General features: G+C 34.2%; 1 protein-coding gene across 2 annotated transcripts in view; it reads left to right on the top strand.

Annotated features, from left to right (window-relative positions):
• The window catches only part of SPOCK3 (SPARC (osteonectin), cwcv and kazal like domains proteoglycan 3), a 168,617-nt gene that overhangs the window by 88,780 nt on the left and 63,180 nt on the right, over positions 1–16,657 (top strand). Inside the window, exon 5 of one of the 2 annotated variants that reach the window (XM_056490546.1) lies at positions 7,759–7,885. The exons of the other annotated variant lie outside the window; for it this stretch is intronic. Coding sequence (XP_056346521.1) covers positions 7,759–7,885 — 127 coding nt within the window. The remainder of the gene's footprint in view (positions 1–7,758; positions 7,886–16,657) is intronic. 2 annotated transcript variants of the gene reach the window in all.

Here is a 16,657-nt window from a genome sequence, read left to right as displayed (position 1 = left end):
TCTTACCATTAAGGAATTTTGGATTCCTGTTCAGAAAACTACAAATAATTTAAGATGTGACACAATACTCTGGTTATTAGATTTATTTCTTAAAATTATGTCTGTTGCCTGAAGATAACTATTTGCTGTCTTAAAAAAAAAACGTTTCTACTTTATTAAATAAGGTGCAAGAGAAAAAAAAGAGATTACTTTTGTGTCTTTGTTATCTTCTTTAGAAAACATTGAAAAATGTCTGCTTTCCTTTGGAACACAAATTGATTTCTTTTTCCAATAGAACTAATACATAGTGAATATATTTATATTCAAAGAGGTAAACTCTCTAAACTGAGTAAACACAATATCTATATAATGTTCTGTCTTTGCAGAGTGGAAAATTATAGGTTTAAAATGTGCCTAGTAATTCTTTTGGCTTTATAAAATGAAAACAGTTCTAAGAAAAGGTAACAAATATCTCTAAGAAATTATTAAAACTGCCTTATGACAAGGTCAAGCACTTAGATTAGCATAAAAAGCGGTTATGAAAGACATTTGCATACCTTGGTGATCAAAAGGTGAAGTCTAAGTTTATAAGTTAATATACACTATTAAAAATCTTTTAAAAATAATACATAATTGCTTTACCAAAGTGGGGTATGTGTGTATATGAATCTCAATTTCTTTTGCAATATTGCGTATGTATTATATCAACTAAAATGTGTATTAAATTTTTTGATGCTTCAATTCGGAATGATTTAAAATTGTGAGCATCCCATGTAGTCCCTGAAGCTATTCAAATCTTTGGAACTTTATTTCTAACTGTTTATGTTGTGAAAAAATTAACTATTGATTATTAGCCTTTTTTTTTTTTTTGTAACACTTAAATAACTTTTGTAAGTTAGGAGATCTTTAGTTTCTTATAGTCTGTTGAATGAGTAAAAATGCATATATCCACTGAAAGGAAGGAAGTTATATTTAAGTCAGTTCTTATATGAAGAAGGACTTCTTACAGGAAGTCCTTTAAAAACTTGAATTAGGAAAAACAGTAGGTGAGTTGATAAGCTTAAAAATTACAAAATCAGTGGTAATTTTGTATGATCTCTAATATGTGAAAACAATACGTAGTAAAGGAAACATCTTTATCATTTAAATTAGGATATATTTTCATATAGTTCCAAAATAATTGAAATACCTTTTTCTCTAACTTTACTGTTCTCCAGCTCCTATGTTGGATGCCAAAATAACTATGCTGAAGAGCCAAATTAGACATCCTGCTTCATCCAAGGCTTCCTTCCAGCTTATGCTTAACTTGTGAAACTATCATAATCTTTGCTCTCTGGACCACTTTATTCAAATAGTTTTTACAGGGCACAAAGGCCCTGTAGGCAGAATACATACCACCAAAAAGTATAAAATTATTTGTTGCTCAATGGACACGACATTTATCTGTGACTAATTTGCTGTTAGACTGTACTGATGATGCTCTCCCCTCTTTCCAGATACTCAGGGGGTCTTTGCTGGCCAGAAAGTTCAGAGTATAACATGTTGACTTCTGTGGCTCATTGAAATGGACTGATTCTCAGTGCTGTTTAAACTTCTGTCTCTTTTTACTTTTACCTCCACTCCAGACTGACCTTGTTCAACAATCTTTGTTCTGTCTGCGGTTTTACCTTTCTTACATTACATGGTTCCTTCCACACCACCTAATTTCTGATAGTTCTTCTTCATAATTGAGTAGTTTCCTCAGTAGTGTGTGCCAAGGTTATTCATCCATTTCATATTAAAACCTCGGTCCTTAGTAGAAAGGCTAGGTACCTAGCTGTGAGTAAACTGGGAAATATATTCCATTCTTCCCTATTCTCATGGTCTGAACTGCAGATGCTTGTGGGATGGAGTGTGCTTTGCTGCCTCATTGATCAGCATGCCTAGATTTCCTAGAGACAGTGAGAGTATAGTTTATGCTCAACTCTTACCTTTAGTGGGTGAGTCTAAAGTTTACCAGAGTCTGTAGCTCAGGACTTCCAAGTGGGACTTGTAGAGTAGGTAGGAATAAAAGGCAAAACAGTCATGCAGCAAATGGAAGTGTAAAAAGGGGTGAAAGGTAAAAGTGGTAATTTAATACTCTTATTATCTAGGTATTGTTTATGCAAATGTGCTTCACTTGTTTCTCTTGAAGTAATTTTATCAATCTGCTAATTTAAGCAGATATTTTAATAGAGTTATTACAGATGTTAAGGGTCAGCTTGCATTTGTCTGCAGAAAAGTCTGAGTGCATGGTTTCTGTGACAGAAAATGAGGTCTTGTTATAAACAGGATTGTTTCCACATCTCTGGCATTTGCTAAGCAAAATCTGCTTGAGCTATATGTATGTGTCCATTTCCAGTTAAATATATAGGATATGCATGGAACTCTGTCAGATCCATAGTAGGCATATCCATAAATAGTTTTGGACAGGAAGTTCTACCTGAATGGGTCTCAGTAAACTTGCAGATGACACCAAGCTGTGTGGTGCTGTTGACACTCCTGAAGGACGGGGTGTCATCCAGGAGGTCCTGGACAAGCTCCAGAAGTGGGTCCATGGGAGTCTCATGAGGTTTAACAAGGCAAAGTGCAAGGTGCTGCTCCTGGGTCAGGGCAACCCCCTGACATCCCCTGGAGGATGGACAGATTGAGAGCAGCCCTGCCCAGAAGGACTTGGGGATGCAGGGCATGAGCTGGTGATGTGCACTCTCAGCCCAGAAATCCAGCTGAATCCTGGGCTGATCAAAGCAGCATGGCCACTAGCTGAGGGAGGGGATTCTCCACCTCCTCTCCATTCTTGTTAGACCCACGTGGAGTGCTGCTTCCAGCTGTGGGGCCTCCAACATAAGAAGGATGTGGATGGGACGGAGCAGATTCAGAGGAGGACTGCAAAGATACTCAGAGAGCTGGAGCACCTCTCCAGCAGAGACAGGCTGAGAGAGATGGGGATTGTTCAGCCCAGAGAAGAGAAGGCCCTGGAGAGACCTTGTAGTACCCCTTAAAGGGGGCTTGCAAGAGATCAGATCTGGAGAGGGACTTTTTACAATGGCATTTAGTGATAGGACTGAAAAATAGTAGCTTTAGATTAGATTCTAGCAAAGAATGAATCACTGTGAGGGTAATGAGGCACTGGAACAGGTTGCCTAAAGCAGTTTTTGATGCCCCATCCCTGGCAATGTTCAATGGGGCTCTGAGCAACCTTGTGTAGGATAAAGTGTCCCTGCCCATGGCAGGTGGATTGGAAGGAAATGATCTTTAAGGTTCCTTCAAACCTAAAGCATTTTATGATCCTATGATTTCTGTGTTGGGATGTAGTCTTTGTATTTTTGTCGTATTAAAATGGTACACTTGCTAACTCATTCAATCTACACTAAGATTGATTATCAATAAATATAAATGTCTTACCAACAATGTTAATTCTTAAGTTGCTAAGATATATTTTATTTTGACTCCCACATCAATTTACTAATTTTTCTTCTATTTATCTCAGTTTAATTCTGTTGTTACTATTCTGACGGATTTTTCTTCTATTTAGAAATAGTGCAAAGTAAAGAAACAAGTGAAAGTACTCAAAAAGGCTGGCAGTAATGAATTGAGTGGTTTTTGACATTTGAAAGAAAGATCTTAGTAGTAAATCAACAACTATAGTTTTCTTCCAAGAGGCTTCTACGTGAAAGGCAACTTTGAAGGAAATTCAGGCAACTCTAAAGAAAGCAATTTAGATTTTATGATACAAGTGGTTTTTCTGATTATGTTAATCTGACACAGCCTGATTGTGTCCCCCAAAGGCCATGGCAAAACACAATCAGGCAGACTCTCTAAATTGGAATAACTCTAAAATCTCCTAAGGATGCAAAGTAGTTATCAGAGAAGAGTTGCAAGAATTCTTTCAAAGATTAGTTTTTAGTAACTCAGACTTTTTTCGACCAGTTTGTATTTGAAAAAATGTGTTTGAAGATTATCAAATCTAGCTATAAAATACTGTTTTTCAATTGAATTGGGCACTCATGCATTTTATAGATACCATTAAATAAGTCATGTTGCCAAAGAGTTGCTCAAAGCTAAATTTTAAATGGCTTACATTAAGTATTCTCAAAGTATTTGCAGGCACAATCACTGTGTATACAGGAAGGTAAGTTTATGTATGCAAACAGGTACATAGGCTAGAGTAATTGGGCAGATTGGCTAATTATGTTTCTAGGCAGGCATGCACAGTTTGGTGTATGCAAATTAATGCAATCAGAAGCATTGCTGGTAAATTAAGCCCATATATTTAATTTTAACCTTTAGGTGTCAACAATATCAGATAAGACAGAGCTTTCATTGAGTAATAGTTACTTTATTACAAGGCAGGTACCAAAGCCTTTTCAGGAAATTTTTAGTGGAAGAGGTTGACTTTCTTATGACATCATATTTAATGTGACAATATACTAACAAGTGCAAGAACATTTATAGTGATTGCAGTAGAATTGCAAAATTAAATGACAAAATTTAATTAACTGCAAGTTGCAGTAGTCTGGGTCTTCTTGCATATTGAATTATAATAAATACAAGGAAGAAACAAGTGATTTATTAAAGTGAAATAACTGCCTTGTTTGCTATTTTTTTCATGTCTTAACATTTTAAAATGGAAATATATATTGCTTTATCTACATGGCTTACATAAGTAATAACTAATTATATATGTTACAATTTTGTGCCTATTTCAGGATATTGTTGACATACATCAATGATCATATCTCAAGATAATTTTTATCATCATAGTAGTTTCTTAGTTATTTCCATGTCAATAGTTTGTATGTGTGATAATTGCCTAGCTTAAAAACATAAATCCAACCCCTGGTTACAAAGAAATCAACAGAAGCAAATTCAATGCAGTTAAAATAATGGTGAAAGGACAATTTGAATGCATAAGTAAAATGTGTTATTCCGGTATTTTTGAAATGCACGTATCTACCATAAATAGCATTAAAAATATTTTTAATTGAATTTTCATATTTGCCTGTCAGTGTCTGACAGTCAAAAAAACGCTGTTCAGCAGCTTTGATAATACAGTCCACTTTCAACATCATTGTAATAAAGCTTCTGAATAGATATCCATACAAATCATTCCCAAGGCCTGGATTGATACCCTCAAAGTATCTTTTTTTTAATAATTTCTTCATTCTTGAGCCTTTCATTACAATTTTGGAAAAATACAGATCTCTCTGTTTTTCACCAAAAAATTGTTAGTTATATAGAAGACAGTTTTGATAACAGTGATCTGCTGAAGGTCTCAGAGGAGTTCTGTGTAAAAGGGGAAATTTGACACTCTTCAGTTTAAAAGACTACTCTGAGACAGTTTGTATTTAAAAGCCTAACAAAGCAGAGGTTAGTTGAGGAAGGTAATTTATCTGACTATATCAAACATTTTCTGTTTTCTTCATACCTCTCCACTCATCACAGAACTGCAATTTCTACCTTCTCAGCTTGTTCTGTTTCCATCTTCTGTGCGATCCATTCTGAGACACCTCTTTTCTTTTCCTTCTCTTCATCTAAAACGAGGGGTTTTGTTTTTCCTTTATCTTTTCTTGTCTTCATCAAGGGCGTGCACAAGGGTGTATATATGCTAAAACACTAAGCACAACTAGTCCTTTCTTTGGTATGTTTTAGGCTTATACACCACATCCCCCTTTGTGTCTCACAAATTCTGCTTCCAGTCTGGTTTTTACTGATGCTAATGAGCTTCTTTCTATTGAAGTCTGGAACTTCTGCAATTGATTTGTACAGCATTTTAAAGTTACTGTATTTCTGATAATCAGAAATTGCATCAAGTTGGTAGTTGGGATGCCGGTCCTGTCAGTAGCTTCAGGCTACTGGGGCACTTCTGGATAATTGTGAGCTATAAAAGTAACAAGAAGTTAGAGAAAGATGCAGCCATCTATATAATCTAATGATGCTGGAACTCATGTGAATGATTGGAAAACTCTGTCAAGTGAAAGGAGCAGCAATAATCTGATTATAACTATATATTGTACATAAGCAAAGGTACAGTTCAGCTTTTTTTTACTATAATAGAAATTAAATGATTTTTACTTTGTCTTTAAATTATGCAACTCATCAGAAAGGATTTTTACTTGTTAATTGAGGTGATATGTTTGAATTGTTTTCTTTGTAGTACTTCCTGGTGGACATAAAAACTTCCTTTATTGATATTTTATTACTCATTCTCCTACATATAACTAAAGCTATTTCTGGAATTTTCAGTAGTAACTGACAGCTTCTGTGTACAGAATCTGATTCCTGTTTACACTGTAAAAAAATCCATGCAGTTCAGAATTTCATTATACAGCATAACCTGAATGTAAACTTCTGTGATTCCTGTGATTTTTTTTTTCTTTTTTGTCTAAAAAGCCATATTTACAGCTAAAATTATTCACAGCATGTAAACATTAGCATGACTTGGAAATGGGGCTTTTTTTTTTTTGTCATCAACAGTTTACTGTTAGGTGAGTGCTTTTAGCCTTTTACTCTGCTCATTATGGAACCAGAGGATGAGGAGTTTCTTTTCTCATATTTCTTTTTCCATCTCTGGACGAGGTCTTCTCAAACAGTGATTCATTACTAGCAAAAATAGTGATTGATTATCTGTAGGTGAAAGAGTTCTGAGAGAGTTCTCCTTCATTAAAGAATACTTGATTTGATATTTTATAAGTTTGAACATATGTGTGTGTCCTGATAAGTCATTGCTGTATTCTAAGTGTAGTTAATTTTAGGTTCCTCATTAAGATCCCAAGAATCAAAAACCGGGCGTAAAAATAATGCGTTATTGTTTTTTTAAAAATTTATATACAAGAAGTAACTTCTTTGTATATTTTTAGATCATAATGGAGCTGTTTCAGGATACAGTGACTGCTAAATGCTTTCATGGTTGGAAAAAAATGGGAAAAATTAATGAATGAGAATTAATTGAAAGCTTCAGAGAAAAAAGCATGCCTGTCTCAAGATGCCATATACCACAAACTGAAAGCTATAAAAGTATTGGGAAGAAACATCAGTAACATATTTTAGACTTTTAGTCTTTTTTCTAAATTGAAATAATCTACCTAGCTCTATATATGTTTATATAGAGTAACATATATATAGAGAGAGTGTATATAAACATATATACATATGTTTATATGTCTATATGTTTATATAGATATGGGGATACACATTTATGCTTGTGTAGATTGATTCTGTGCTCCAGTGGATTAACATGTTTTTTCCCTTTGAACTTTATATTGAGTGTTGACTGAATTTTGCAAATTGTAAACAGTGAAAGACAGTGTTCAGAGGGGGCTAACAGACCACCTCCCTGTTTCTATAGAAGTATTTATGATACAGTTCTCTAAAACCTTAATGTTGCCTCATAAAATACCAGTAGTGATACAATAGTTCTATTCATACTGTTTAATAACAAAAAGAGTAAGTGCCATGTAATTCCAACATATTTCACTGATCAATAAGTGTAACAGTGTCCAAAGCATCATCTTAATCATCTTCTTCTACTGATGTTTTAGAAAGTGAAATAATATACAAGCATCAAGTATCACTACCGTGAGTAAAGTACAAAGGTAAAGAAGTTTATGCCAAAGACATTGGCAGCCCTTTACATAGAAGAAAACCTTATGGTTCAAATTATGTATGGCTTACTGTTTGTAAAGGCTCATTAAAATACCCTGAACATGTTCTATTTTTACTGCTGCTTACCAGAATTACATACTTTTTGTTTACTTACAGTATGAAAGAGGCTGGTTTAGGCCATAAACAGTGGAGGGGTGGTCCCATTTCATCAAACTGCAAGCAGTGTCCAGTAGTTTATACCAATCCTGTTTGTGGATCAGATGGTCACACATATTCTTCTCAGGTAAGAATTGAATAAAGATCTAAATTAATCTTTCATTGTTCCAGTCAATTCCAGCTCTTGGAAAATAAAGTAATGTATTGTAACACAAACCAATATTTATTTGTTTTGCATAAAATATGTATTACAGATACAACCTACAACAATTTTAGAGTTTTGCATGGTGTAAAAGCAAAATGGTAGCAAACCCTAAGCATCATAAGGCAGTAATACCCATAGCAGCAGAGTGTAAGGGTGCTCCATGATGTAACCGAGCACACTGAGTGCTCTGCAGTGTGACAAGACACCATGGTGGGGTTTTGAGTAAGCAAGAAAGTGTTGGGTGTCCCCAGCTGGGGGTAGAATAGGCATTTTAAATCAGATTTTCCAGTTGAGCATTGAAGGTGTGCTTCAAATTACAGGCACTTAGACACAGATGTAACATACAGGAAAAAAAAAAATTAATAATGTAAGTGATTGTTGCATATCTTTCCTTGCAACAGTGTATTATGAGTTTTAAGATCAATATAAAATCTTCCTTTCTAGTCCTTAACCCTCCTGTCTTTTCTGTCATGCATATTTGTAGATAAAATAGTAATTTTAAAATGTTACTGTCAGTTAACCCAGTCTTGTTTGGATGAAATATTTTGTGCTGCTCTTGCTGAAGTCCAAAAATCCTGGGACTGCATTAGTACAGGGCAAAGGTGAAATTGTGAGATGGAAGGACATCATAATGCTGAAAACAGATTAATTTGTTTAGCATCCTTCATTAAAACTTTGAGCATAAGAATGATCAGGCAATGCTAACATCTGAGTCTTCTTTAATGGAAAAAAGTATGGGCTCTTGATAAACCCATTTTTCTCAAAAACAACATGTAATTCATTAGTGTGAAAGGAACTACTGTATTTTGTCTTACTGACACTGTGTCCTTACACTAACAAATTGTTTCATTAGTAGATAATATCCAGTGCTTCAAGAGAAGTATAATAACAGATTAAATTAATGGAGATGAAAAAGCTCTGTGTTTGTTACTTATGAAGAAAAAAACCCATATTACATTTTAAACAAAATACTTTAATGATTTTTCCCAGTATCTAAAGAGTTTTAGAGTTTCCACAATTTTTTGTTTGTTTTTACTTAATCATAAATTAATCATATCTGAAGTTTACCCATCTGTAGTCACACGAAGTTTACAAAAAAGAATTAGTTTCCAGGAGAGACTAGGTGTTGAATTGAATACCAAATATCTTCTCCAAGGATATTTTATTCTTGATAAAATAAAAACATCATCTTTAACTAGTACTTTTTAAACCCTGACAATTCTTAGACATTAAAAAACATTTTTTCTACTAGCTTGAATATTTAACTCTAGGGATTTGGTCTAGAATCCTAGTTTTTCTTAAGAGAAAGCAATTAAAAATTTCTAATGCTTACACCACGTTATCTGAGGCCCTGAAAATGAATTCTGGATTCTGGCATAGCTAAAAAATACTTCCTTACATTGACACTCTGACTTTAATTTAGGAATTTGAAAAATATTCTGATTTTCATTAATGGTAATCTCTTGCTGATTTTTTTTTTTTAATGAGCTAAAAGTATGCTGGCATCTTACTAGACATTGGGTGATGCTTTCATTTAGTATTTACTTTGCCTTGCCTTTCAGAGGTTCAGGCAGTCTTTAAGTCTCAAGTCCAGGCTGCACACAGATACTATACAGATGGTAGTCTCTACAATTTAAATAGATCAAGAAAAGTTAATATAGCTAATACTGGATGAACAACTTTTTTATTTTTTAAATACTGTATACTTCACTTATTGCAATCTCTCCCTATGTTCTTCCTAATGTAGTACAAAGTTAACCCCAATGTAACCTCATTGCTTATTCCCTATTTTACCATTTAGGAATGCTGTGTTCTAAATAGCTCCATAGGAAGAAATGACCTTTCTGGCCTCTCATGGTCTGGTCTGGAATAGGTGTACAAAAGTCTATAAATATTGATGAGATGCAGATATTTTTAAATCAGTTCATATGTTAAAAGTGCAGCTGTTCAAAGGGAATGATGAGAAACGAGTGGATTAAATAGACACACTGTGCTCCCATTCCAGTGCATTGTCAGTGCTGCAGTCAGTGCACCTACATGTTATCCAACCTCAATATGCCTTGCATGCAAACAATGCAGAAGTAATCTGCCATCAAGGATATTCTGCAAGATTCTACTTCTACTACCTTGTAATAGTATATTTAAATCTCAGTTTATGTAAGAAAAATGCTAAAAATGTTTATTGCCACAGAAATATTTATATTATCCTGTAAACATTTATTTTCATTTCTTTTCAGTGATTTGAGGATTTCATATTCTTTACTGCAGTTACATCAAAGCAGAGGTCCTTGCCAGGTTGTTTCAAGAGCATTGTTTTTAAAAATCGACTAAAGACAAATATTTGTGTTCCTGTACTCCAGGCAAACTTTGTTTCATTGTGTCATCAAGCTCCAGTAGGAGTTTATACAGCACTTTTTTGTATTTAGGAAACGTTCGTCAATAACTCTGGAAAATGGTATAATACGTTTTCTGAAAGTAAGTCATTAAATAGTAATAGTATTGTAGAACACAGCCAGGCAGTTGACATTTGTCAGATGGATGCTCTTTTGGGAGTATATCCTTTTCAAGACAAGCTCATGAAATGCTTGAATTAAGTTATGTAACTATAGCTATTTCATATATGTTTTTTGCTTTGGAAAGTAAACAAGCAAAACAAGATGATACAGTAGGTGGACTAGCTAGAAAGAAGTTATCTCCTAAACTGAACTTTTTTCAGAGTCAGGTAAGAATATTCTGTTTCCTGCTCATTTTTGCAGTCCAGGTTAGGTTTACTATTTTTTCAGCTTACAATTAGTCTCATGAAGTCAGTGTGAAAGAAAAGCAGATGTAAAATATTTGTTACTGGCATTGCAAGAATGTTGAAACAAAAATATTACATGCTGAAATGTTGAGTAATCAAAGTGAGCATGAATCATTGTGTGAGAAGAAAGTCAGTATAAAGGGATCCTGCCATTTTCTTGGCATAGCGGTGGTACAATTTTAACGTAATGGCCTTTAAATAATATGGCATATGTTCTACACTTCATCTGTTTTTACCTTCTGTGTTTCTCTAAACTTTGGCACTTGTAAGTGCACTATGCATTTTTACACTAGGAATTGTCAAGCAGTGCTGTCTCATAAGGCTTTAGTATCCCCATATACTTGACACTCTCCATGAAATACACAGCCTGTTTGTAGCTTCATCTTTCCTGGGATTAATAGGGAAATAAAAGGGCATGAAGTGCAGCTCAGATGGGTTGTTTTGAGGCAGCAACCCAGCTGCTGCCACTCTTTCACCCAGAGAGGCAACTCATTGCTGTGCAGCACATTCTGTAAAGCTGGTGTAGCTGGGATGAGATGGTGATGCTCAGGCTTGGCTGCTTCTGCTGGAACAATTTTCCCATATTGCACTATATTGTAACTGGACTTTCAGAAAAATGGCCAAGAGGGGAAAAAAAAAATACGTCATGCAGATGACTTTTCCTTTGAGTGGGTTTTGCATATTTTGATTTCAGCTCTGGTATTTGTTATAATACCAAATTATAAGCTGAAGTTTTTCTCTTAAGTTGAATGCAGTTGACAGTCACACTTTAACAAAATCTAACCTTAAATAAGATGAATGAACAGTGCTTGCAGCATTTTGAAAACATGGCAGAAATAACTTAATCTTTAAATTATGCCCATTGCCCTATATTTTTATGCAAGAATTGCTTTGGCAGTTCTGTTGTTAGCAACAATTTCCTCAAGATGGCTTCATATTGATAGTGAATTTTTTGTGAAATATATTTTCTCCTACCTATGAAAGCTTCATGTTATTGATGACAACCCTGCATGTATAAATGGCAATAAAAATTATGTTTCTCAAAAGTAGTGAGTGGGTCTAAACTAGCTTCTCAGACCAAGATGCAAACTGTGTAGAAAAATAGTCAAAAAAGGATAAAAATCTTGAAAGACTCCACAGATAGACAGGTATGTGGACTGAGATCTTTTTAATATTCAAATACTTGCTTCAGTCTGCCAAATTACAATTCCTTTCTCCGAGGAAGTTTGAAAGAGTTGGGGATAAAATTGCAAGGAAGGAGTGTGTGAAGGAGTGAGTGTAATGTTCCATTCAAGTTTTGTTTATCATTTTGCATGTTATCTGAAAGTTTTTTTTATTCTCAGGTATCCCATGTTCAGCATTTTTATTTTAAAAATCATTACTATTTTATTCATTTTGGGTATTTTTAAAATTAACTTAATATGTATCTCTTAGCAGTGTATTTGGTGTAAGACAGCTTGTTGGGAAGAAACATAAAAAATATGTTTTGACTTTTTAAATCTTTATTGTTATTTTAAGGATTATGATTTTATATCATTTACATTGATTTAAATGTGTTGGTTAGTGTATTGTGAGCTTTCAGGTCACATGCCCGAGCTGTTGAAAATTCTTTTCTACTTCAGGAGAGATTGCTAGAAACAGAATTGCCATTACAAAATAGATATTTTGTAATAGTAAATGAAAGTATTTTTCACAAGCCTGATTCAATGTATGTCAGTCATACTTCTAAAATACTTCTAATCTACTATGCCTTTCCATTTTCATCTGCCTTGTTACTAAGCAATCTGCTGTAGACTTAACTGTCAATTGAAATAAGGTTAAATCATTGCCTGCCATCCTTAGTAATAAAATAATGTAATCTTTCTGAAATAAATTGTTTGACAGCATACAGCATACTTTTGCAACTGAAGAAGCAAAAGTGCTTCTTCCAGATGCTCTACCAGCACTGATTTGTTTTTCTAATATAAGTAGATTGTGTCCAAAGGGGCATATCAAAATTAAGATTTGTGTCTCTAGCCCAAGAAACACCTAGCCAAAATCACCCAATTCTAAGTGGAAAAATGTAAAACTTTCTACAGACCAAATCTGGTTTGTACTGTTACAATGAACTTGTTGCTGAGGTACACTGACAAATAAAAAAAAGTTGGTAAATGGGGGACAAAAAAAGCAACAAATTTCCCCCCCCAAAAAACAGCCAACAAACAATGGCCAGCCCTTCTGTCCCATTCCCTCCCCTTAAGAAGCCCCACAAAGAAAACCCTGTAACAAACTTTTCTTGAATGAGACTGATGAATAGACAGTGATAAAAATAAAATGTATCATGCTTGATTGATCCTGGAGTATACTTTGGATCTTTACAGAAATAGTAGAAACTGGTTGTTTAATGTTTAAATGGTTAAAAAAAGAAAAAAAAAAAAAGGAAATTAGATTAGCCAAAGCTGGAAAGTCAGACATGGATGTGTTTTGCCAGTAAGGCTTGAAATTTTATCTTTTGGAGCCTTTATATTGCTAGAATTTGGTATTTAAAAAAAAAAAACAAAAAAAAAAAAAAAAGCAGAGAAATATCATAAGGGTGACTAACTTTACTTAATCCAGATTTTCAAATAGGCTGGTGTACTAAAAATTTCAAATTATATCAAATTATACATAGCTCATCTCCTCTTTATTTACTGTGCTCGAAATAAATAGCTGCTAAAGCTACAGAGAAAGAAGACAATACCTTAGATAATAAAATGCTTTACAGAAACTTTAATATTTTGAAATTCTGAGCAACTCAGTATTTCTTAGACTAGGATGATATATTTATATGAGCATTTAATTTGATTCTCTTTTTCATTTCCAGACTATCATATTTGTTAGATTGAATTTACATTAAGAGATACCTAAAGTTTAATATTTCAATAAAGGAAAAAAAAACCAAAACAACTTCATGGACTGGAAAATATTTTCCAAAGGCTTCATCTATGTAATTCCATTAAATGGAGATCCACCTCAGAGTGGATGAGATGCTGACCAATAGCTTAAGGGTCAGGATTAAAGGGAGACAGTGACAGGTGACATTAAGGTGAGGAACTGGTACAGGCCACCCCAACCTATCATGAAAAAACAAATGAATGAGGGTTTCTATGGGCAGATAGGAGCAGCCTCACTTTCACAAGCCCTGGTCCTCATGGGGGACTTCAGCTGTGTTCTTGGAGGGACAATACAGCTGGGCATAAGCATTCCATGGGGTTCCTGGAATGTATTAATGAGAAAATCAGTCTCCAAGGTGCCAGAGAAGCCAAGAAAGGGGATCTAAAGGAGAGACTTTCTGCAAGTGCATGTAGTGATAGAGTAAGAGAGAACAGTTTTAAATAGACCATGAGTAAATTGAGGTTATATATGAGGAAGAAATTTACTATATAGGTGATGGGTCGCTAGCACAGGTACCCAGAGATATTGTAGATGCCCCATCCCTGGAAGTGTTCAAGGCCAGCTTGGAAAGGGCTTTGAGGAAAGTAAATTTATTTGCCCATGGAAGGAGAGTCTGAACTAGATGATCTCTAAGGTGCCTTCCAGCCCTCAAACATGGAGTCATACTGGGATTCTCTGTGTGGTTTTTTTAAATAGTTTTATATTTTTTCGAAAATAGAAAGCATCTAGGCTGTAAGGAAAAGTTAATAAAAGGATAGGATGAACAGGTAAGTGAAAGAAGTATCAGTGTTTATTGAAGAACTCTCCTGTCACAGCAGTAGGATACGAAAACAGAATTCCAAATGCAAATTTGTGTGTTGAGTGTCAGATGGGACAGCCTGAAAGTGGAGATTATAGTTAAATATTCAGGTTTCTTAAACTTTAGATTGCATTAGAGACGTACATACTTAGGTGGAGAACAGTCTTTCTCTGAGAGGTTTAATCATCAGAGGTTAATATTTTGAAAATATTATTCAAAATATTGTAACTGGAATTGCAACTAAAATAGCACACAGCAATTATTTTCCAGAAAAGTGTGTCCACATCATATGCAGGCAGAAATGCACAGGAAATGAACACAGGAGCTTGCATAGTTAGCCTTGTGGAGCAGGAACAGTTCTGTAAAGAAACCAACAGAGAGAAGGGTCTGGGTGTTGAGACAATTAATAATGTTCTTATGTTTTGTAGTTGCTTGAAACATTAAGGCACTGAGAAAATAGTGTAGAAACTAGAGATGAGCTGTGTCAGTTGCAAGGAGATCAGGAGACACAATTGCCTCAGATTTACCAAGTGAAAGCTCATTAAAACATGGTTTCAGCAGAGTAGAAGGTAAGGATGGTAATAATTCAATAGTTAGGTGGGTTTAGAGGATTTTTATGATATTGGGAGGCTACTGTTCAGGCATTTATTTCTGAAAAATGGAAAAGAAGCTTTTAATAAGGAAAGAGAACGGTTAAAAATGTCATGAAGTGAAATAACGTCATCCTAGGGAACAGATTTGGAGAGTTTATAAGAAGAATGGGGTTAAAGAAGTTGAGATGGAAACAAGCAAATGGCAAATGAGAACTGGCTCAGATCTTGGCCCAGTGAAAGCATTCTGTAGCAATTAGCTACAGAACTGCAAATAAAGTAAAAATTACTAGAAACGTAATTATTCAAATTAAAATTTTTAAAACATGTAATTAAGTTTAGTAACGTTTGCATTTAGAAAGAAGCTGAAATACTGTGAAATTTGTGTTTCACACACAATAACAGAGATTTAGACCAGTAATGCTGTAGTGCTATAAACTAGTCATGATGGCCTGGAGCAAAAGAGAAACTTATTTTTTTTTTTTTTTTTTTGTCAGATTCCAACAAGGAAAAAAGTCTGGTTTTAATCCATATGGATTTGTCACAGAACAAGGAAAAATTTTGCATGTTTTAGAAATAAAGTACTAACAGCACAAAAGGGAAAAATTTAGGCATAGTTCTGTGTGCCTCTACACAAGACATATCTCTTTAAGCTCAAGAAGAGTTATGTGATATATGAAAAACAGTCATGCTTTGGAATGTTAATTCCCACTTGTACATCACCTTGTTTCTTTCCTGACAGAGTGAAAACTAGTATGAATGTGGAATTTCATAAATATTTTTGTCACTAATATCACATGGGGCCTTGTATTTTGGACTGTTTAATAAATTAAATCTAACACTTGGAGTTCAAATGAATTAGCATACATTTTTAGGTGAGCAAAAAAGCAGATAGCTGTACAGGCAATATGCTGATAAGAAAACTGAAAAGTGCCTAGGTGTTTCACTTACTTGTAACTATCTATATAGAATTTATTTTTCCTTTTTTTTTCCCTCCCCCCCCCCCTTTTTTTTTTTTTTTTTTACTATAGTTGATAAAGAATAGTTTAAATGTCTTTGAAACTTTTATGGGATAACCCAGTAAGGACTGTCTAGGTCTAAGCAGGCTGCTTTTAGTATTTTTATTATTTTTGCTGTACTTAAAATGAGCATGCACTTTAGATGCTATTTTAGGTCAGATACAACTTCATAAATATTTCAACTTAGATATAATTGGATAAATTGCACTTATTTAATTAGCAGTGCTATCAGCCAGCATGACTTAGGAAGTCATATCACATTAAAAATATAGTGATAATGCATGTTAATTAGGAATGAGCAAATAGTTTTAACAAAAAAAATCCATAGTTTTGTAAGCCATTTATGTCTTGTTATAAAGTATTACAGTTTTGCCTTTACTTCTTTTACTATTGCCATTATTCAGATATTTGTATGCCAGATGAAAATTAGTGGAGAGCTTTACTAGCTGATTTTTGAACCAATATATTTAGCTATTTTTAAGATGTTTGTGTAGGAGACTGAAATGGGTTTTTTCACCTTTAAAATTTTTCTTTGAATGTTAATTCAATTTCAAATTTGTAGTAGGAACTTTA

The sequence above is a fragment of the Oenanthe melanoleuca genome, chromosome 4, assembly GCF_029582105.1.
Source record: "Oenanthe melanoleuca isolate GR-GAL-2019-014 chromosome 4, OMel1.0, whole genome shotgun sequence".
Taxonomy (NCBI): Eukaryota; Metazoa; Chordata; class Aves; order Passeriformes; family Muscicapidae; genus Oenanthe; species Oenanthe melanoleuca.
This window is presented reverse-complemented; position numbering and strand designations above follow the sequence as displayed.